General features: G+C 43.7%; 1 protein-coding gene across 1 annotated transcript in view; it reads left to right on the plus strand.

Annotated features, from left to right (window-relative positions):
* Window positions 1-20,070, plus strand: part of ARHGAP6 (Rho GTPase activating protein 6) — a 790,107-nt gene that overhangs the window by 267,682 nt on the left and 502,355 nt on the right. The window contains exon 3 of the mRNA XM_078657678.1: window positions 4,526-4,597. Within this exon, the coding sequence (XP_078513804.1) occupies window positions 4,526-4,597 (72 nt within the window). The remainder of the gene's footprint in view (window positions 1-4,525; window positions 4,598-20,070) is intronic.

The raw sequence follows: 20,070 nt of genomic DNA on the forward strand, positions 1-20,070 counted from the left end.
CAATGATTGCACTCTCATTGCCTTTACGTCTCAATAGCCCCGTTTCACTCCACATGCACAGGTAACTGCTGTTTTTTTCTGGTTTTTTTCAATGTATTGAAACTATAAAAAATACAGTTGTGGTTCAGAGGATGGAGAGGAGAGACAGCCTCTCGGCCAAAGCCATGTCACAATATGAGCTGGCTTTCAATGCACAATCATTGCATGGGTGCTGGAACAATCAGCACACAGCACTGATGTTATAAAACAGGATTAAAAAAACCAGAAGATGAATGTTTGGGGATGGTTTTTTGTCGACTCTTCTACTAAATTAAACAGAAAGATGAAATGAAGGCCTGATCTTAATGCTGCAGTTCCATGGTAACCCTTTGTAAGTTATTGTCATATCCTTTTTTTTTTTTTTGGTCTCACCTAGGCAGCACAGGCGCTGTCTCACGAGACATGCTGTATATAGGATATGGACTTTCAAAAACGCCCATCTTTTTCAGTGGTTCCTCTTGCTGTCCTTTAGGAATGCTGGCTTTTCATTGATGAATACACTCCTTTTGGAATTTTGCATCCTCCCATGGTACTGGCCCTCTTGCATATGTTCTTACTGTTCTGGCCATTTATACTTAGAACATTATTTAGTTGGACTGCCTCTTTGCTAGTTAACTGTTCTGTTTACTTGTACAATGAAACTTCAGTCATTTCATTTTCTTGCCATGTGCTTCCCCTCACCCCTCCCACAGCACTGCACACAGGCCTTCAACACCCCTCTGAGCACACTGCTGTATTACTTGTTTGGTTAATTTATGCTGTCTACCCCCACCCACTTGCCCGCCCCTGAGATCACTGCTATGAATTCTTATGTTATTTTAAATTAGTCGCTTTTATTTATATAGCACACCTATCTATGCGTTTGAGTAGACACCAGACTCTAACACGGATCCCCAGCTTTCCAGTCGGCAGCTCTCACCTCTGAGCCACATCCTTTCCCTAGCCATGTTGCAGGGTGCGGTACCATATATGGTCAAAAGAGGCCCCAAGGGACACCTAGTGACAGCCTATGCTACTGCACTCTCTCACAACACTGCTTGGTGGGTCTAGCCTGGCAGTGTGCATGCACTGTATGCAAAATGTGTTGTATTGACTATACAGAGTGTCATGTTGCCCATATCTTAGCATGTGATGGTCCTAGGATGATGGGCTCACCACCAAACTGCTTAGTAAGACATGCTCTCGTTTTTTAGATCATGTTCTGGGTCCTCACCCTAGGTTGGAGGGGGGGCCCTGAAATCTTCACCTTTAAAAAAATATATATATTCTTCCATGGCTGGAGCTTTTGCTCTGCAGCTGGAAGGGCGATTTTCTTTAGGGTTAATGTATTTGTGAGAAGAACACCTTTTTGAGAATAACATTGTTGGTGCAGTTCTTATTTTCCTTTAGAAAGGAATCTAAATCTTGCATCCAATAGATGTATGTCACGGACCATACTTATAGGATTACGTTCTGCTATCTGACATCTTGTAGATTTATGGTCTGAGTGTTTTTTTCACCTCAAAATATTCCTAGTCCATGCATGAAACTCCAAGTGTATTATTTGAAGCGATATTTTTCATAGCAATTTCTGTTTTACTTTTCACCGTTGCTTTATTTCTGTTTTAATCAACAGTGATTTTTTAAAACTTTCTATAGAGAATTCATGAAATGCAAGAAGCACGAAAAGTCACTGCTTCCTACAAGGAATTAGAGTTTATTGTGTATTATTTTCCAGCCAGCATATTACTCTTGTCTCCTCTCCCTCATAACCTATTTACCATTTTCTGGTTCTCCAGCGCCGCAAGGTCATATGAATGGCAAAGGCGCTATGCAAATATCGTTACTCCACTGCATACAAAAAACAAAATAAAAAAACATGTCATTTTCAATGCCAATAGCTCGTACTTTCACAAATGCGAGACCGATTGCATTGCAAAAATGTGTCCTTAAAATAAAAAAATGCACAAAAAAAATAAATGTAAAATAATTTATGTACAGTTATTTAAAAAGTGTTAACTTGACAAGTCCACTACAACCATTGAGTAAATACTTTCCACACAAGATGACAGCGGATTCCTACTAAAAGACAGTAAAGCGTTTAGTCTACAACTGTGTGTATAGGGTGTTATCATCGTTACTTGTGCCTTTGCCAGTAACCCTCTTCCTCTGCTCACTGGCTAGCAAAATGAGCATCCCGTCCTCTTTGGCATTGCATTAAAAACAGTCACAGCTTTAGGATCCTGATGATACTTTATAGTGCAGTCCTCTCCCAGAGGCCTGTGCCTACACTCATCCAACTCAAGAGACTGTAGTCAGGCGACCCTGCTAGTAAAAATTGAGCTTTCCCGCGTGCCCTCGCTCCAGTTACCTCAAGTACTCCTGATTTTGGGCCGCTCCTTCACTAGCCTGTGGGCCTAGGCCCACGAAGTGACAGCGGTGCAGGACAGATGATGTTTTAATGACCAACATGCAAACACAAGCAATCCATTTCCCACTACGGAACAACAGAGGGAATGATGGCGCATGCCATCCATTGATTGTTGGTGACCTCTTTATTGTACATCACATTAACATGTGCACCTGCTGCATAGAGGACCTCCCTCTGCTATTTCTCTGATTACAGTCCCACCTGCTATTGATGGTAAGTTATCACATTAATTCAAGTGTTGCAGTATTTCCCCATTAACCTACTTGCTTATTCAGTACAGTTGGTCCCTTTATTTGCCCTGCTGTGGAGTGGATGTTATTATACCTGGACACCGTCAACCTTCACATTAAGTTCTTTCTTTATGCTCATTGCCTAAACCTACAATGACCTGTGCTGGTCAGATTCACTATTCTAAATCGCCAACGTTGATCCTAGCACTTTAAATGCTAATGCCATGATGAAGTGATGGTACTCAAGGTAACAGCCATGTTGATGCAGCTGTTTGGTCGATGTGACAGTCCCCGATCACAGTTGTAATGTGGGTCCCAGGCAGGCACTTGCCTGAATTTTGACTAGTGTGGTGCCCTTTATACAGTAGTCTTATCCCCAATTGTTTCAGCTGAACTTTCACACATTTTGATTGCTATTTCGTTCGACTCGGACCAAGTGTGGTAATCCCTAAAATAATGTAAAAGTGCGCCAGATAAATGCCCAGCACGCTTTTGCGGTCTGGGAATTTGACTCTGATTTTTCATGCAATTCTATGGCAAACAGCAATGGCACATATGTGTAAGTGGTGCTGGTTCATTTAGCAATATGAAGACTTGAAATGAATTAACATTGCCTACATCACAAATCAGCTACTGCATTGATGACGTTATCTTCACACCTAGTCTTGGTCCAATTGACAATCTAATGTACAGAAGAATAGTTACACGTTTTGTTGTGCTATTAATTGTTCTTCTGTGGAAGTCTTTGCATTTGTGTTTGATTAAATCAATGAAAGGTAGAATAGTGTCTTTTAAAAAAAATCTTGCTTACAGATGCCTACAGGCAGCCTAGCTGTCTGTTGCCAAAGACCTATTGTGACCGATACAATACACAGGGTGAGCTTTAAATCAACCCTTTGCTCATGACTGAATGCCCTTCTTGTCTAACTCCATTCCTTTGCTCTTGAATCAATTACTTACCTCCCCATTCTTGCTGTTGTTCTTCCTCTGGACATAGCTTGTCTGCCACCCTTTTAATTAGATGAGTTTTATAATTCCACTGTTGAAACAATGGTACTACCTTTTCACTTTTTACTTCAGCACTTCATGGGACCGCATGGCTTTCCCCTTTTTTTTCGGTCTGCTCTCATCCACTGTTGGCATTCCTAGATCAGTAACATTTACTTAAAAAAAAATGCTACTGATGCATCACAACCCGCATGCTCCTTTTCTTCCACTAAAATGTGGATTAGACTAATAGGTTTACTGGGAAGGGTGGTAAGGATAAGTCTCACAGGAACTGCTGGTCTTGTTTGTAACTTGAAAAAGGGCCTGCCACTTTCGTCCACTTCTTAGGTTCCTACAGCAGTAAGCGGAAGATTGGAGGGAAACAGACTTGGGTAATAAATACATGGTTTTCACAGGCAAAATCAAAAGGGGGAAATCTTCTGAAACATCATACGAAGACAGGATGTAGCGCTTCAAGGAAGTATGCCCACATCTATATGGCATGGTGCAACCCAAGATTCGGACCTTTAACTGTCCACTTATTTTAGAAAGCTCATGTTAGGTTTAGATTTGTGTAGGATTCTGGGAACCGGTAAAAGTTCTAATACTGCAGAATAAGAAATAGCGAAGCATGTTAGTTAAAGACGTTCAATGTGTTGAAGTATTTTCTTAATAACTTGAGGTATTACATGCACTTTGAATTTCCTTTAATTGTTCACAATTGTCCCATTTGAATACCTGTTGACAAAGTTATTCTAATACTTTTGTATTATTGTTTTATTAAACCTGCACGGAGACAGAAGTTTGAATGGACCTGGAAGCAAAGTTTATTTACGGTATGTGATGTCCTTTTTTGCAGATGGCCAAAAGAGGAAGAAGTCTTTAAGGAAAAAACTAGATTCACTGGGAAAGGAGAAAAACAGAGACAAAGGTAATTCAGCCTTCTTCAGCTGCTGTGGTCAGGGCATGCGGTGAAGGACACTGATTTGATGGCATGAACATTTTTTACATGACATGATAGTCGTCAATGTTTTTGCTTAAATCACTCTTGTTTCAGAAAAAAATTGAGAACTGGTGTCTAAAATGTATTCTTACTTTAAAGATACTAGTATGCAGTGTCATCCACATTACTCCATTGTGTGGTTAAATGAAGTGTGGGTATATAATTGAGTTCTTATAAGATCCCCGAGTATTCTAATCAGATGTGATTTTCAGAGGCCACATAGATTATGCACTAAAATTGATGGTAGAAACCATTGTTTGTCCAGGTTCTAGCAACATATTGAAACAATGCTATATGTGTGTGTATATATTTGATGGCCAACAGACCATGGCATTTTGTACATTTCACCCATACATCAGCATGTGATCTTTAAGTTATTTCTGGATGTGGAACGATTGGCTTTACCCTGCAGATTAGCTATTTTGGAAATGTCGAAGCGGACCTTTGGGTCGACTGCACAGTGTTGCACTTGGGAGTCGAAGAGATAGTTGGGATTGTAAAGGCTGGTAGTTTGGTGTGAGAACCTAGGAGGTTAGGTTGGAGACTGATTTGATAGGGGTGAGGAACTGGTCATGGGCCGTACAGAGAGCCTGGTGTTTGGCCGCTCGCAAGGTTGAGCTAGAGAATGCTGTATTATAAGGCATTTCTGATGTATGGGGATTGTTGAAGAGCTACACTTGTAGATGCACCATGCAGGGTCCTGCTACGAGTGCACTGCTACAGCCATTCTCTAATTTAAATTAGAGGTTAGTATGATCATTTAAATGTTGGAGAAAGAGAGGCTTTCTCGAGATTTAGTTATGTACATGGGTAAATGTAACCATTACCTAAAAAGGATCCAAGATCAACCATACTAAAATGGAAGGTTTGCCTTTGGTATAGTCTGACCAAGTGTGGTAGAGTAGTGATTCATATGAAATGATTTGGTCAAAAACCCAGTATATTACTACTGGCAGCGGTTTCCTAGCAGCTAAAGATCATTAGCGGCTGCTACCAGGAGGGAGTAATTGAGGAGGGGGGGAATGGGGGAATGGGGGGGGTAAAAAAAGAATTTTTTTAAACCCACTTACCTGGAATCATGTCAGCTGCTGCCTCTACCCGGTCCTCTTCCTCGAGCCCAGCAGCAGGAAGCACTCCGGCTCCCATGCTCCCCACAGCCAATCACAACATGCAATGTAGCGTTGTGATTGGTCTGAGCCCCATGTTTGGCGCTCAGCCAGGGAATTGGAGGCTGGGCATGTTCTCCACCCAGGTTTTAATGCAGCCTGGGTGGAGAACATGCAAAGGGCGCATGACGCTTTGGCTTGCCAGAGAGGGCAGGCCAAAGCGTCATGCGTATTTACAGAGTGCACTCACAACTCCTCCCCCTGCAGCGCTCTGGTGTCACGGAGCCCAACTCCGCCCAAACTGAGCCACTGCAGTAGGATAAATAAAATGATAATAAAGCTGCATTATCATTTCCTTTACTCTTTCAACTGCTCGGAGAGCAGTGGGGCGACGCTCCTCCGCCTTAGTAGAGGAGACGCTGCTGCTAAATATCCATCCCACTTATATTCCACGAAGTTCTGGTTTTTCCTCCCTCTGAGATTTTATAGGTTAGCAGAAGTTCTCCATCTAGGCTAATCAATAGAAACGGTTGTCTAAACCTGGCTACTTTCTGAAGCAGTGTAAATGGCTCAATGTCAGTGGTATTCAGAGCTTCAAGATGGCGGATGGAGAGGAGCTCGAGGAATGAGCTCCGCTGGCTAGTGATCAAAATTAATCATAATATCCCTGTTAGCCCCACCACGACAAGGCAACCTCAAGGCAACGTTAATACATCCGACAGAGAAACTATTCAACACTCACCGATACAGAGGCTGCTTAATGTACGGTAGGATCAACAACCTTGGATAGACACTTATACATCGCGAGCCGTGCTGGTTAAGACTTCGGCGGACTGACAAGTGGGCGCAGATCATGAGCGAGGCCATTGCTGTGAAAGAGGATTCCGACCTCGAGCCGGCCAGGCTTTCCGCTCTGCATCAAGGACATTGATCATCTGAGGTGGCGATCGGCCCCTCTGTCCTGGCCTAAACGACATCCACATCACCGGAGGTGTGCAAGGCCCGGGAATTTCACCACTATGGTGGTTGTGTCTGGGGCAAGTGGCGATCATCACTCCATGCTTCGCCTGCGCAACACCGAGAATCGAGGTCGCGGCTGGTGCCGCCCTTCGGAGGCAGAGTGCTAATCCCCGGTAGGTCTCCTCTCCTGGGGTTCTGCTTGTGATGGGGGCGGCGACCGTCCATCTTTGCGTCCTTAGCTCGCAGTCTCCAGGTGTGGTGAGCTAATTGTAGATGTGCCCGTCGATCGGAAATAGAGTGCAGTTCTCCGGTTGGTCTGCACCGCAGAAGGTGAGCTTACTTTACGAAACGCTCGTGACTAGGTCATAGGAGACTGCCTCCAGCGTTTGTGGCTGACATTGGGTGCTGTGACCATCATTTCAGTGGCTCCGGGGTATTTCCCCTTGGCATCACATCGCAAGCCGGTGATGAGCCCACGGAACCAAACAAGTAGAATAAAGTCACCCCCAGAAGGTCACCACTGCAGGGGCTCGGTTTGTGACAGGGCGGCGACCTTCCCTCACTGCTCCTTCAGTGCTTCCTTCACTCATAGACTCCAGGGCCGGGAAGCCTGTTATTTGGATAGTCATTTCTATTGGTCATCTAAGAGGCCCTTCGTACAGACAGTTAAATCTACTTCTTTTACATAATTGTCATTTTGGGTCAGTCGGTGGGCAGTACAATATCACCATTTTAGGCTCGCTCATTAAACCTCATCGGGGTCTTCCCGCAAAATGGTTGAACAATTAAAATAGAGATAGGACTACTCCCTCATCAATTACATCGAATACTACTCAAGGCATCTCTGAAATTTGTGAATAGAAAGAGACAGAGGACTACGCAACAGAGAAGCATGGGACAGTGAAAGAGGTATAGGACTACTCCACAGATTGGAGCTTCATGGCAGCCATCTTAGATGGGGAAAAGTTTTTCCATTCACCTACATATATGTTTATGTATACTCCGTAACTAGTCATCTAAATAACCACAGGAGCAATTTAGCGCCTAGATTCCTGTTTTAGCCACCCTCCTACTACAAGATTGGCAGAACAAGAGAAGATTTTAATAGTAAGGTCCAAACGTATTAGGATTTCCTTTCCCATCCTCCTTCAGCACACCTCCTCACCTATCGTGTACCCGCTTGAAGTTCTTTTCTACCCACTCCTCCTACCCAGCCGCTACTACCTACTCACAACCACCTCCTCATTGACTGTCTCTACTTCCCACAGCTTGGTCTACTACCAGGACTCCTGAGACTCTACCCTCGCCCCCACTTAGCCCACTACTACCTACCCACAACCACCTCCTCAGTGACTGTTCTCCCCCTTCCGCACCGACCCTCCTCTTCACCCCTCTCCTCATACCACGCTCCCCCACGAGGCTCACACTCTTCACATCTCTCTATATATCATCTCACCTACTGTACTGGCCTTATAATGAAACCCGCAGGCACACAGTCCTACAACATCATTTACCCCTCCGACCTCACAAAAAAATCAACCAAAGGGTTCCAACATAATTTTATAAAACAGCACCCTGAAACACTCTTTGCCGATCCTTATTTCTCAACACACAACGGGATTACAACCTCTGACCTCATTTTCCATACAAAGCGAAGAGCCCAATGGAGGAAAGCATTCCTCGCCTCACTCTCGATCTCTTCTTCAAGGAAAACCGCACATGGTATTAGTTTATATATTTCGCCCTCCCAGCTCTTCCATGCGACAGCAACCATCACCATTTACAATAACGGTACTATCCTCATTCAAGTCACAGACCGCAATCTTACTCTCTTGGACAACATCTTCCCTACCATCAAAAACCTAGTGTCAAAACCCCTGTGGGTTCCCAATCTCCATCCAGTACCATCACACAGGGAGTCACCTCACCCAAGCAGTCTGACATCTTGGACCCCCAACCTCCCCCCCCCCTTCCGACAATTGGAATCCTATGAGATCCCTACCCAATTTTCTCACACAGCTAACATAGCACATTTCACGGCACCAAAACCAAACAACACGCTTGACTTCCTGTTACCACTCTGTCCTCTTCTGACATCGGTCTCCGACACTGACACCCAACTTTCCCCTCCCCCAATACACTACACCCCATCCCACCGGATCCACCCAGAACCCGATCTTCCCTGCTTCTTGGCCTCCCCGTCCACCTCTGGTGTTTGACTCTTACATTATCCACACCCAGACGACCCCCTAACCTCACACCTCACAACACCTCAACAGCCCCACACATTCGACCTCCCAATACGACTGATACAGCATATGTCCCATCTATTGATACTGAACCCCTACATTACAAGACAATAGCTCCCCCCCACCCTAACACCACACCTCTCTTGTCTCGGCACCATTCACTATATTGCTACTCCTTCCAAGTACTCACCCCATCTCAGCCACTCCATGCGAAGCCATGCCTTACCATATGTCTCGCCAATGCAGGAACTTAACGATCACGCATTACCTCCTGAGCTCCCCCTGCTCTCATCTACCCTTATCACTCCCACATTACAACCAACCACCCCCTCTACTCAGCCACCTACATCCTCCAACATCCTTGTCTCGGCATCACTACCCCATAAGGATACTCCTCACACTTACTCTCCCCACAACATCCACCCCCTCTGAAGTCTTAGATTGGCCCATGTCTCAACGTCACACTACTGTATGATAAAACACTATCTGAGGAGCACCCCCGCCCCCTACTTCTCCATCCCCACCCACATTATAACCATCCACTCCCCTCAACTCAGACATCTACAGCCCCCACAAATCCACCCTCTCACATAACACTACCTCCAACACTACCCTTACCCGCACCTCTGCAGCCACCCACATGCAGAACACAGCCTCCTACCCCGGTCGTAACTGACCTTAGATTTGAGGAAATAATGTTGGCTTTACTCCATATTAAAAAGTAACTCCAATCTTTCAAGGATCTGATATCTAGCCAACCATGGCATAATTTTTCTGCAAGATCCTTTAATCCAAACTACTGATCACACCACATAACTCACACCCCTAAACCCATTCCACCCAATTGGAATTCAGTCCCCCTCCACAATACATTTTATCGCCCTAAGCGAAGCGTCAATCCGTTCTCTGAGAGCGATCTGCTATCTCTTCTACAATCCTAAGATCCCTCTCCCACTAATTGCATTACCGCTACTCAGTTGACCATACCTACTATACACTTCAACCCTCTCAGAGTTGCCAGACATAACAATAGAGGGATCGTCGATAGCAACCTTAGAGGCGTCCTAATCACCCAAGACCCTTCCTGCTCCCTCCTTACTCCCCGTCTTAAATACACACTCCTAAACTGTAGATCTGCGTCCAGACATGCGGCGGATATAGCGGAGCTCATCATCTCACAGGAACTAGACCTGCTTTTGTTAACCGAAACCTGGCTAACTGATTCCTCCACCCCACTGATGGATATTCTAGTTCCCCCAAACTACAACATCATCATATTAGACAGAATCGAAAAGATAGGTGGAGGTATAGCCTGTATTCATCGGAGTGACATCACTGTAAATAGAGCCACATCCCCGGTCTTACCTTCCTGAGAATACTTTTGCCAATACCTTAGCAGCAACGGCAAACCAGCTTGCCCACTGCACATCATCTATCATCCACCAGGTGACAATCTCATATTTTCGGAACATCTCATGGATATGATTTCAACTAACAACGGTAGACAAAATAACCAAATATTCCTTGGCGATTTCAATCTCCACTGGAATGACAATAACACAGTTGTCAACTGCCTCAAAAGCTTTCTGGATGATCTAGCCCTTACCCAAACCTTCAATGGCCCTACACACATTAAATGATCAAACCTGGATCTAATAATCTCCAAAACTGACGTCATTCAACTGGAATCGATACAACCCTGCAACTGGTTTAATCACCATATCATTACCTTCTTTATCAAGGAAACAGTAAAACTTAACTCAGTTCAGGCCACGAAACCAAAGATCTGGAAAAGAGACTTGAAACAACTCAACACAAACACACTACCTTTCTCATGCTGGGAGGTGGGCGGTGGGCGGGTGGTTTGGTGGATGGTGGGAAGGGGGGGTTTCCTTTGTCTTTGTTTGTTCCTTTCTTTGTTCTCAAAAGCGGTAGTTTTGTACTTGCGTTGGCTGCTTATTATGGCATAACATCTTCCCTCGCGGGGTCGTCCTCCGGGGTGTAGGCCAGAACGCGGTGTCTATTGCTTCTGGACTGCGCTCTGCCAGCCAGCGGATGTAGGCAGCTGAGCTGTGTTCTTAGTTGTTTTGCTGCGCAATAAAAATGATTGATTCTAAAAATAGCTTGCATGACACATAAGGCCTTACACCACAAGGCGCCCATTTACCTCGCACAGTAATTGAAAATCTCTGGTGGCTCAAGGTCCTCTAGGGGTGCAGATAACCTACTACTTGTAGGAGAGTAGGGTCTGCTTCCTATGGTCACCCCCACTTTTTGCTGTGATTTTCTGTTTTTTCGACTTTAGTGTGGCTGTGGGCCTGCTAATCAGACCCACAGCCCAGCTGTTCTCTCTCTAAATTGATACCATGTACTTTAGGTACATACCTGATTGTGAATTGGGTCACCATTGTGAGCCCCTGTATAGTGTACCATAGGTACCCAGGGCATAGGTGCATCCAAGGCCTACCAGGGGCTGCAGCATGTATTATGCCACCCCTGCCTGGCCATCCAAACTGACACCACAGGCTGATCACTCAGCTTGGGTAAGGTGGTGTAATCACCCCTTACTTAGATATAGTATACCTATATCTACCCTTATATATAGACACATATATACCTATAAGTCACTCCTATGGCAGGCCTTGATAATCCTGAAGGCAGAGTGCTTGGTTTTATGTGAGAGGGTGCCCTAGTATGAGCTGAGCCCCTCTGCAGCTTTCTGAACCATCTCCTTATAGCTGTTCTTTGATATAGCCATACCATATACTCTTAAGTGCATTATAACCCTCGCGGTTAATGCTAACTTTGGTATGGCTTTATCAAAACATGTCGTGTAAGGTGTCAAACACTTTGGAATACTACCCCCCCTGCCAGTTCTGGCGGCGGGGGTAGCATTCCACCCTTCTAGAACGAGAAGACATGTAGTTACTGCTTTACCCGGTTAAAGTTAAACAGAGCCTCAGCATCACAAAATGGATGTTGCTGCCACAGACATGAGTCTGACCTCCTGCAGCTGGACGAAACTCCAGATAAGGGAGGCCTGGACACTAGGTTTCCTGTCGACACCTCCCCAGACAGCCTGTAGTGTATTGGGGCAGGGTGGGTTGAATGGAAAGATGCTTTTCCAGACACTGCCTGGGGCACACAAGGTGCTCCATGCATAGCCCGGTTCAAACCAGTTGCTGGGGCACTCCAGCCCCGCTCTGGCGCGAAACTGTGATACAAGAGAAGTGGTTCTGTCGGGAGTGAGGCAATTTCTTAGAACATATACATGAATCTGGTCTGTTGCTTCATACAATAAAGGATAACATTCAATGAACACATTTTTAAAGACACAACACCTTTCTTTGGTTTTCAAGAGTTATTTCTTATTTTTCAAATATTGATACAAATTATGTAGTAGCTGTCCAAAAGCAAGAAAATAAAGAATCATATATAAAGTGCAAGGGTTTTAAGTGACTAGAAGTGATGTGTGACATGTGATTTATAGAGGGATCAAAACACATGGCATAAATAATATCGAAAACATAGATAATCATCAGTCCATACGCGTTACATTGGTTACAACAAAATATATTCTTTTGATTTGGGTGTTGTAACTCTTCACGGACAAATTGATGTAAATAACGTCGACGTTTCGACCCTGAGATGTGGTGCACACTTAATTGCAACCGGGGCGGGTCTTCATCAGGACAACAAGTCAGCCTGAATGGGATCGTTATAGCGTATTCATTGCGCTATCTGGGTAAAAAGTGTCAGCCGACACCAGTCTGTAATTTCTTTGAAAGTTCGTTGGGTAATCGTCCGGTAGGTAAATATGTTGCACTTCACCAGCCGGTGAAGAGTATAGGGGAGTGCCGCAGCGGCGATCACTTATGGGAGCGGAGAATGACGTCCGAATCCGTCGTCTCATGGTGATGAATGGCGAGAAACTCGATAAAGGGAAAGGGGTGTAACCACCCCCTTCTCAGGGTCCACCCATAGGAGGGACCTAGCAGGTAATCCAGCCCCTAAAATCAGTATAAAGATAGGAGCTGTGTCTAGAGACTTTACATTAATCCTGGAAGAAACTTTGATACGGACTCATGGACCTTCGACGTTCTATATCGACTAAAAGACTGAAGACCTCTCCCTTGTGGTCAAGGAGTGACAACCTTGTGCAAACAGGCACCACCAGTAACTTGCCGGTTTGCTTTGTCGACGCTCCTGCCGAAGCCCGAAGACTCAGCTACTCAGGAACTGGACTTCCAGACTTCTCGGACTCCGATCCACAGCAAAGCTGAGACCCGTGGCGGACACGAGAGACGTGGGAGCGGACACCCTGGACATCCTGCACTTTGCTAACAGTGCAACCCCTGAGGTACCCTCGAAGTTGTGCATTGGGGTTTGAGTAGCCCCAGACCAGAGCGCCATTTGCACCAAAGCTCACCCCTCCACACTCCACGAGTGCCGCGCGGGGCCTGCTCCTGCATTTCAGCTCGACACGTCTTCCCGGTTGCTAGCCCGTTTGCTAGTGAGCCCTATGAAGGCGAACCTTTGAATTTACACCCCTGGCCTGGTAGCTCCAGGCTTGCTCCAGCTTCCCTACAGAGAAGTTCCCCAGACCTTGCTGGTCTGACCTGAAGCCCATCTTCACTTCCTGCGTGGATTGCGGTTACCAAGGCTTGTTGGGTCCAGTCCGGATACCGACACCTCAGTCAACTAGATCCGTCGTGGGACAGCTCGAATCCAGCTCCTGGTCGTCGTCGACGCCTCCTGGTCCTCGTGGCTGCAGAGACCAGCTTCAACTCTTCACCTGAAACAACTCAACATCGCCTGGTTTCTTCCTGGTTCCTTCCTGGTCACTGGCTAGTGACCCAGACTCTGTCCCCTCTGCTTTCAGGTTCTTCTCGTCTCCGATCCACCCTTGGATCCACCTGGACACTTTTCCTCTGGTCGCCTGCAGCACTTCTTTGCAGCTCTCCATAGAAAACATCGACGAAACCCGACACGAAAAGACACCTATGCACCCGTCTTCCCTGGGTGAGGTAACTCGAGTACTCGGGTGCTCCCATGGGTGTTGACTCTCGATGTGTCCTTGTTAAAAGGGGTTTTATCGTAGTCCATCCGGAAGTGTCCTTAATCAGTAACTTTGTAACTTCTTCGTTCTCCATTATAAGTCAATGGTAACTCGCGACTGTGTTTAGACACTGCACGCGTCTCCCGTGGATCTCCTACTTCCTAACCTTTGGTTGTCTAGTGTAGCCCCAGCGATTCCCTAGGCCCTAGGCCTATTCACTATTCCTGAAGCGGCCCTTATACCACTTACTTAGTATATGGCTCGTGAGGCCCCTAGGGCAGAATTGCATTTGTGCAACTTATAGTATGCTTAATGAGTAACTTGTGATGTATTTCGATCTCTGACCTCATAAAGAGTTCAGAGGTGTTGTGTTAGAAATAAATACATATATATTTGATATATACCTTGTGTGGTGTCCTTTCATTTGGTACTCAAGGGATTATAATTGGTAAAACAGCTTGCTGTACATGCTCTCTGAAGTTTTAGCCCAAGACTGCTGGTCCATGCTATGACTAGGATAGCTTGTCTATAAGGTTGACATTACAACCACCATCAATAAGGGTCGTTTAGACTGGTGCAAGGTGCCCACTAGAATAGTGGAGATCATATGCCAGGCTAACTTCTCACACTACTGAAACCTCAAAGATTCAATAAAAAAAACCATATAAACGATCCTTCTCGAGTATGGCGCCTAGGATTTGGAATACTCTTCCCCCTGAAACCAGACTGAATATTTCTACTGTATCTTTCAAAAGGAAGGAAAAGCGACTCTCATGGCAACATTTACTTGACCACTCTTCCCTGCCCTGAACCTTTTCCAACCGAGAAGCACCTGTTTTGTTAGATGACTTTTCTGTGTTTTTTTACTATGATGCCATGCTTTGGTACTCTATGACTTTTCGTGTGTATTCTTATATTTATCCCATACTTGTTCTTTCCCCCAAATTACTGCATTTATAATGTGTCATGTTATACATTATGTATACTCTGCTTTGTCATTGTAAAGCGCTCTGATATCTGAAAGGATCTTGTTCGCGCTCTATAAAACCTTCAAAATAAATAAATAAATAAAACATAAAATCTGCTGCGAAAATACAAATCTGCTGTATTGACAGGGTTTTCCAGAACGATTCAGAGGAAAATACCTCCTTGCCTGAGGCTAAACTCAGTTACTTGAGATTTGGTCTCAGACACAGAGTTCTGAGGCATGCCACTCTCTAAGTAGGATCATGAACAGTTTTGTCTAGTGTAGTGCTCTTGTAGCAGATTCCGATCTTTAATATGTTTATAGGTTTATATCATGCGAAATTTGTTGAAGTAGCTGTAAGCCAGTATTTGATTACGTCTTGACTTTAACAAAAGAAAACAAACTTTAAAAATGTGCTAAAATAAGAAACTTGCCAAAATGAAGACTCGTCATGGTTTTCAATTTAAGACCCAGTGCTATGGTATTTCAAGTTTTCTTTTTCATAGTGAAAACTGCTTTACGTGACAGCCTACACTGGTCTGCAGTCTGAGCCTATACACACTCAAACTAACTCTCAAAGCCATTGGTTGATGCTTGAAAGTTTGGTTTTTGGTGCTTTTCGAATGTGCTCTCGTTACAGTTTGGTTTCAGAGAATCCATCTCAAGTGCAAGAGTTCCTTTTAGGGCTTATTGGTAATGGAGGTAGTGTGCTAAAGGTATGGTTTGATCATTTATAATGCACTTACTACCCCTATTGAGAACTGAAGCGCTCTGCAGAGGGAAGGATGCTATTCTGTGAGAGCCTAGTGTTTGTGATTAAGGGCTTAATTACGAGTATGGTGGTCCTGGGACCACCGTACTAGTGGTGGCGGTCTGACAGCCACCACCCTGTTGGTCCGACTGCTGTATTATGATGGTGGTGGTGGAGCCACCACAAAACTGCTGCCAGCGGTGGGATACCCCTACAGATGCCGGCACCTCTGAGCAGATTCCGACCTGCCTTTCCACCAAGCATTTCATGGCAGGGACCCCGCCATGAAATACTTGGCGGAAAGGCATGGAAAGTGGGCCCCAACAGTGCATCGGGGCAAATCGGCCCATGAGTGTGCATGTCGGGGGGCACATGATGCAGAACACAGTGCATTCCGCACCATGCATGTACATGCTGTAGGCGCGGTCACAGCAACAGTATGCTGTTTCGGCTCACCTATGAGCTAAACATACCTGCTGACGTGACACCGTCGCACCGGCAGCTCTGGATCCAACTCGAAATTAGATGGGTGGGTTCAACACCGGCTTGGCGGTCTTCCTGGAATCGCCGCAGTGGCGATCTTACATGAAGACTGCCAAACTCGTGATCAGAGCGATACAAAAGGGGATGATGGACGGAGCGTTTGAGCAAATCAAACACTCACCCCCAGTCAACTGATCTGGGTTTAATCCATCACCATTCTTTAGCCCACTCAGCCACCCCAGTTCAGACATGGCCATATGCAAATCAGTCTGACCCTGTGCCTCATGGGAACAGTCCAGCCCAAACTGCCAAGCCATGTCTTCCCTGGACCGGAAACAAGCATCCTGGGACCGGTTTCGGATTCATAATCCTCATCAGCGTGAAACTCGTGATCAGGGCAGCTGTCTTTAATAAGGGTTAGAGTTTTCATACAGGTTTCATGCAGTGTTATGCATTTTGCAGAATGCATCTCAAGCAAATTAAAGCAATTGTGTATTTTGGGTTGGATGGAATGATTCTCATCATTGGGAACTTGGATTCAGTGTTGTAATTTTCGAGACATTTTTATTGCAAATTATTATGATGTGTGATGCGGTTTATCATTGTTTTTCCTTTTTTTTTTTTTTTTTTTTTTATATTTTATTTGGCAAATTAAGACAAATAACATAGATAAATCAGAACAAATAATGCAGGATACTTTTTAAATACCGATCTTATGTTACAGTATATATAATTTCTTGGATATAATCTTTCACCAATTATAGGCATTATAATTGAGTTAGAATAGAGACAATCAAAACAAAAAAAAAAAAAAAAAAATTTTATATACATTTCATCCGAGTCAATTTGGAGCATTATTTGAACCATCAAAGCATAAAATCGTATAGTCCGTAAAAGGGAAATGTATAGTGAAAGGAGGCACATTAAAACAAAACAGATCACACATTCAGATCGAGATTTATACTCTCAGCGACATACCATTTATTAATGGGCTCCCACAGTTGTTTGCCTATTGCCTTCATTTTCCTACCCCTTGTGGCATAGATTGCAATTTCCTGTTTATAAATAGCCATAAATCGACTAAGCCACATTTGAAAGGTAGGGGGCTCTACGTCTTTCCATCTAGCTGCCAATATTATCCGAAATACAGCATACCCGAGGAAGAGTACTGCCTGTTCTTCCCTATTGTGACCCAGGGATTCATCATGGCCTAATAAATATAACGTTGTGGAGTCTCTTACCTGGTGCCCAAAAATTTGGGCCCAGTATTCTAATATCATAGTTTTAATTATTGCCAATGACGGACATTCGGAAAACATATGCAAGAGATTTGCACTCGGTTTTTTACATCTAGGACAGTTGTCGTTAATTCTTAATCCCCAAGCGAATAGTTTTGCTGGTGTATAGTATAAATTGTATATGGTTTTGTAATATTGGGCCTTTAAGTTAGAGGCTATGAAAAACTTTGCTGATAGAGCTAATGAGAGATCAATATCTACATTAGGGTTTGCTAGTTTCGAGGCCCAGGATTGTTCCGTGCGTTCGAGGTCGTCTGCAGTATTGGTCAAGAACATCTGATATAAGACCCCGATTCTTGTAGAATGTTTCCCTATATTATCCAATAAGGGTATATTATCTAGTAAGATTTTTGGGGTAGTATTGCAGATGGTGGATGATATTTGATAATATTTCAAAAAATCGCAGGCTGGTATATTGTATCTTTCTTGGAAGGAGTCAAAAGATGATGGAATGCTATGGCCAAAAAAGTCACTTATTGTATTAATTCCAAGACGTTCCCATCTCTTGGATCTTGTGTCATTAAAAATGGGGGGAATAATCTTGCAGTGCCATAGTGGCGTATACTTCGTGAAAGTATACGAATTATCATTGTTTTTCCATCGTTTCCAAACAATTTTTCATGTAGAAGAATACAAAGCTGTCACTAACGGTCATGCAGTCTGTCATACCATTGGCCTCAAGAGGTCATCCAGGCTGTTATGCAAGCAGTCATCTAGTTGATTGTGCATGTGGTTGTGTAGTGACCATGAGTGGGGTCATCAGAGCAGAAATGCAAGCATATATCTGCCATTTAGCAATAGTAGTGCCAATGAAATACTATATACAGTAATCTCAGAAGTGACAGAACTCCAGCCCATAGAGGTACTGCTAAGCCACCATGACGTACAATATGGAGTCAACCAGGCCCCTGTCCACCGTGCAAAGCTACCAGGAAACACCATGTGGTATCAGCACAAGATCGACCGAATCCTAGCCCCTAGGGCAGTAAAAAGCAACCAGCAGAAACCATAAGGTCTAGTTGAGTAAAACAGGCACACCATGGTGTGGATGATTTGTGGTTAAACCAGAGAATTATTGACATATTGGTAGATACAGTAGTTGGGTGAGGGGACATCTAATAGTGTCTGTATTGAGCAATGTGTTAGGAGTTAGCTGATGCAATTTCGGTGACAAAAATCTCACCAAATAAATAACAAATATAAACTTTATATATTTTGGATGGAATGTCAAAAATATTTAAACAATTTGGAAGACCATCATATTGGCTATAAATTGTTAGGTATATCACATTTTGAAGGTTATACACTGTATTAACTTTAAAATGTGTACCAATTTTACATTTAAAAACGTACTTATAACATAGAAATATGTTTTGAAAAATTCTAATGGACAAACATGATAGAAAAATCTACTTTAAATAATAGCAAAAATAATAAACATTTAAAAAATGTAAACATAAATAATAAAACTAATACAATAATATTGATTACTAGATATTAATAAAAAATATATGCAATAGCCATAAAAATAAATTAACAAAAAGAAATAATAATTTACATTGAATTTACATTTGAAATGAAAACAACTTGATAAAAATCCAATTAAAAAAAATTATGCTAGGAGAGGTCAATTTAACTGCTCCCAGTCTAACATGAACAACAGTAGAGAATGTGTCGGACTCACTATTCCCATTCCAATTTAAACCGAAGTAAGGAATGTGTTAAACTTTGGAGGGTCAGATTTACTATTCTCACTACTAAATTATATATTTGTTTTTAAATATAGACCAAAACATTTAAAACATTGAATGCCCCTAAGTGCTGAGGCTTTTTCACTGCAGTGCTAAGCCTTTTATTTATTTGTGCTTATTTGTAGTTGTTTGCACTTAGGCCTCAGTAACTTTATTCCACATGCGGCATCCACGCCACATTTGTGTCCTTTTTTTCCCCCCCAACATCCTCTGGGCTATTTCGGAGGTACCCAGGGTTTGTGGATTCCCCTTTTGGGGACCGAGAAAAAAGCCAAAATGTAGTTACATTTTGAGTATTTTTAGGGAAAAAATATGTTTCAAAAAAAGTGTCTAGTTGTTTTCCTAAAAATGGCATCAATGCAAGGTTTCCTATGCTAAAGTCACCGTCTTCCCAGCTTTCAGTAACATGCAGAGTAAAACCTAGGAAACATACACATTTTTGGTAGTCCTTCATTGACCCTGGTTTGATCCATTCCTGCCACGGGCACTAGGTCCAGCCACACAAATGGGGCAACGTTTTCATCAGGATAAGTGGGGTATCGCTGGGTGGTAGGCATTTTGTGAATTCCTGCTGGTTCCGTAAGTTTCCATCTCAGAAATGTAAGTAAAATGCATGATTATAGGCAAAGTTTGAGGTTTGCAGAACTTTGTGGGAAAGAAAACCTCATGGGATCCATGCAAGGCACAAAACCCTTAAATTCCCTAGGTTTCTAGTTTTAAATCATGTCTGTGGTTGGCAGGTTTCTAGGTATGGCAGTCTGAGCACGGCCCCAAATA

Source organism: Lissotriton helveticus, chromosome 8, assembly GCF_964261635.1.
Source record: "Lissotriton helveticus chromosome 8, aLisHel1.1, whole genome shotgun sequence".
NCBI classification, from domain to species: Eukaryota; Metazoa; Chordata; class Amphibia; order Caudata; family Salamandridae; genus Lissotriton; species Lissotriton helveticus.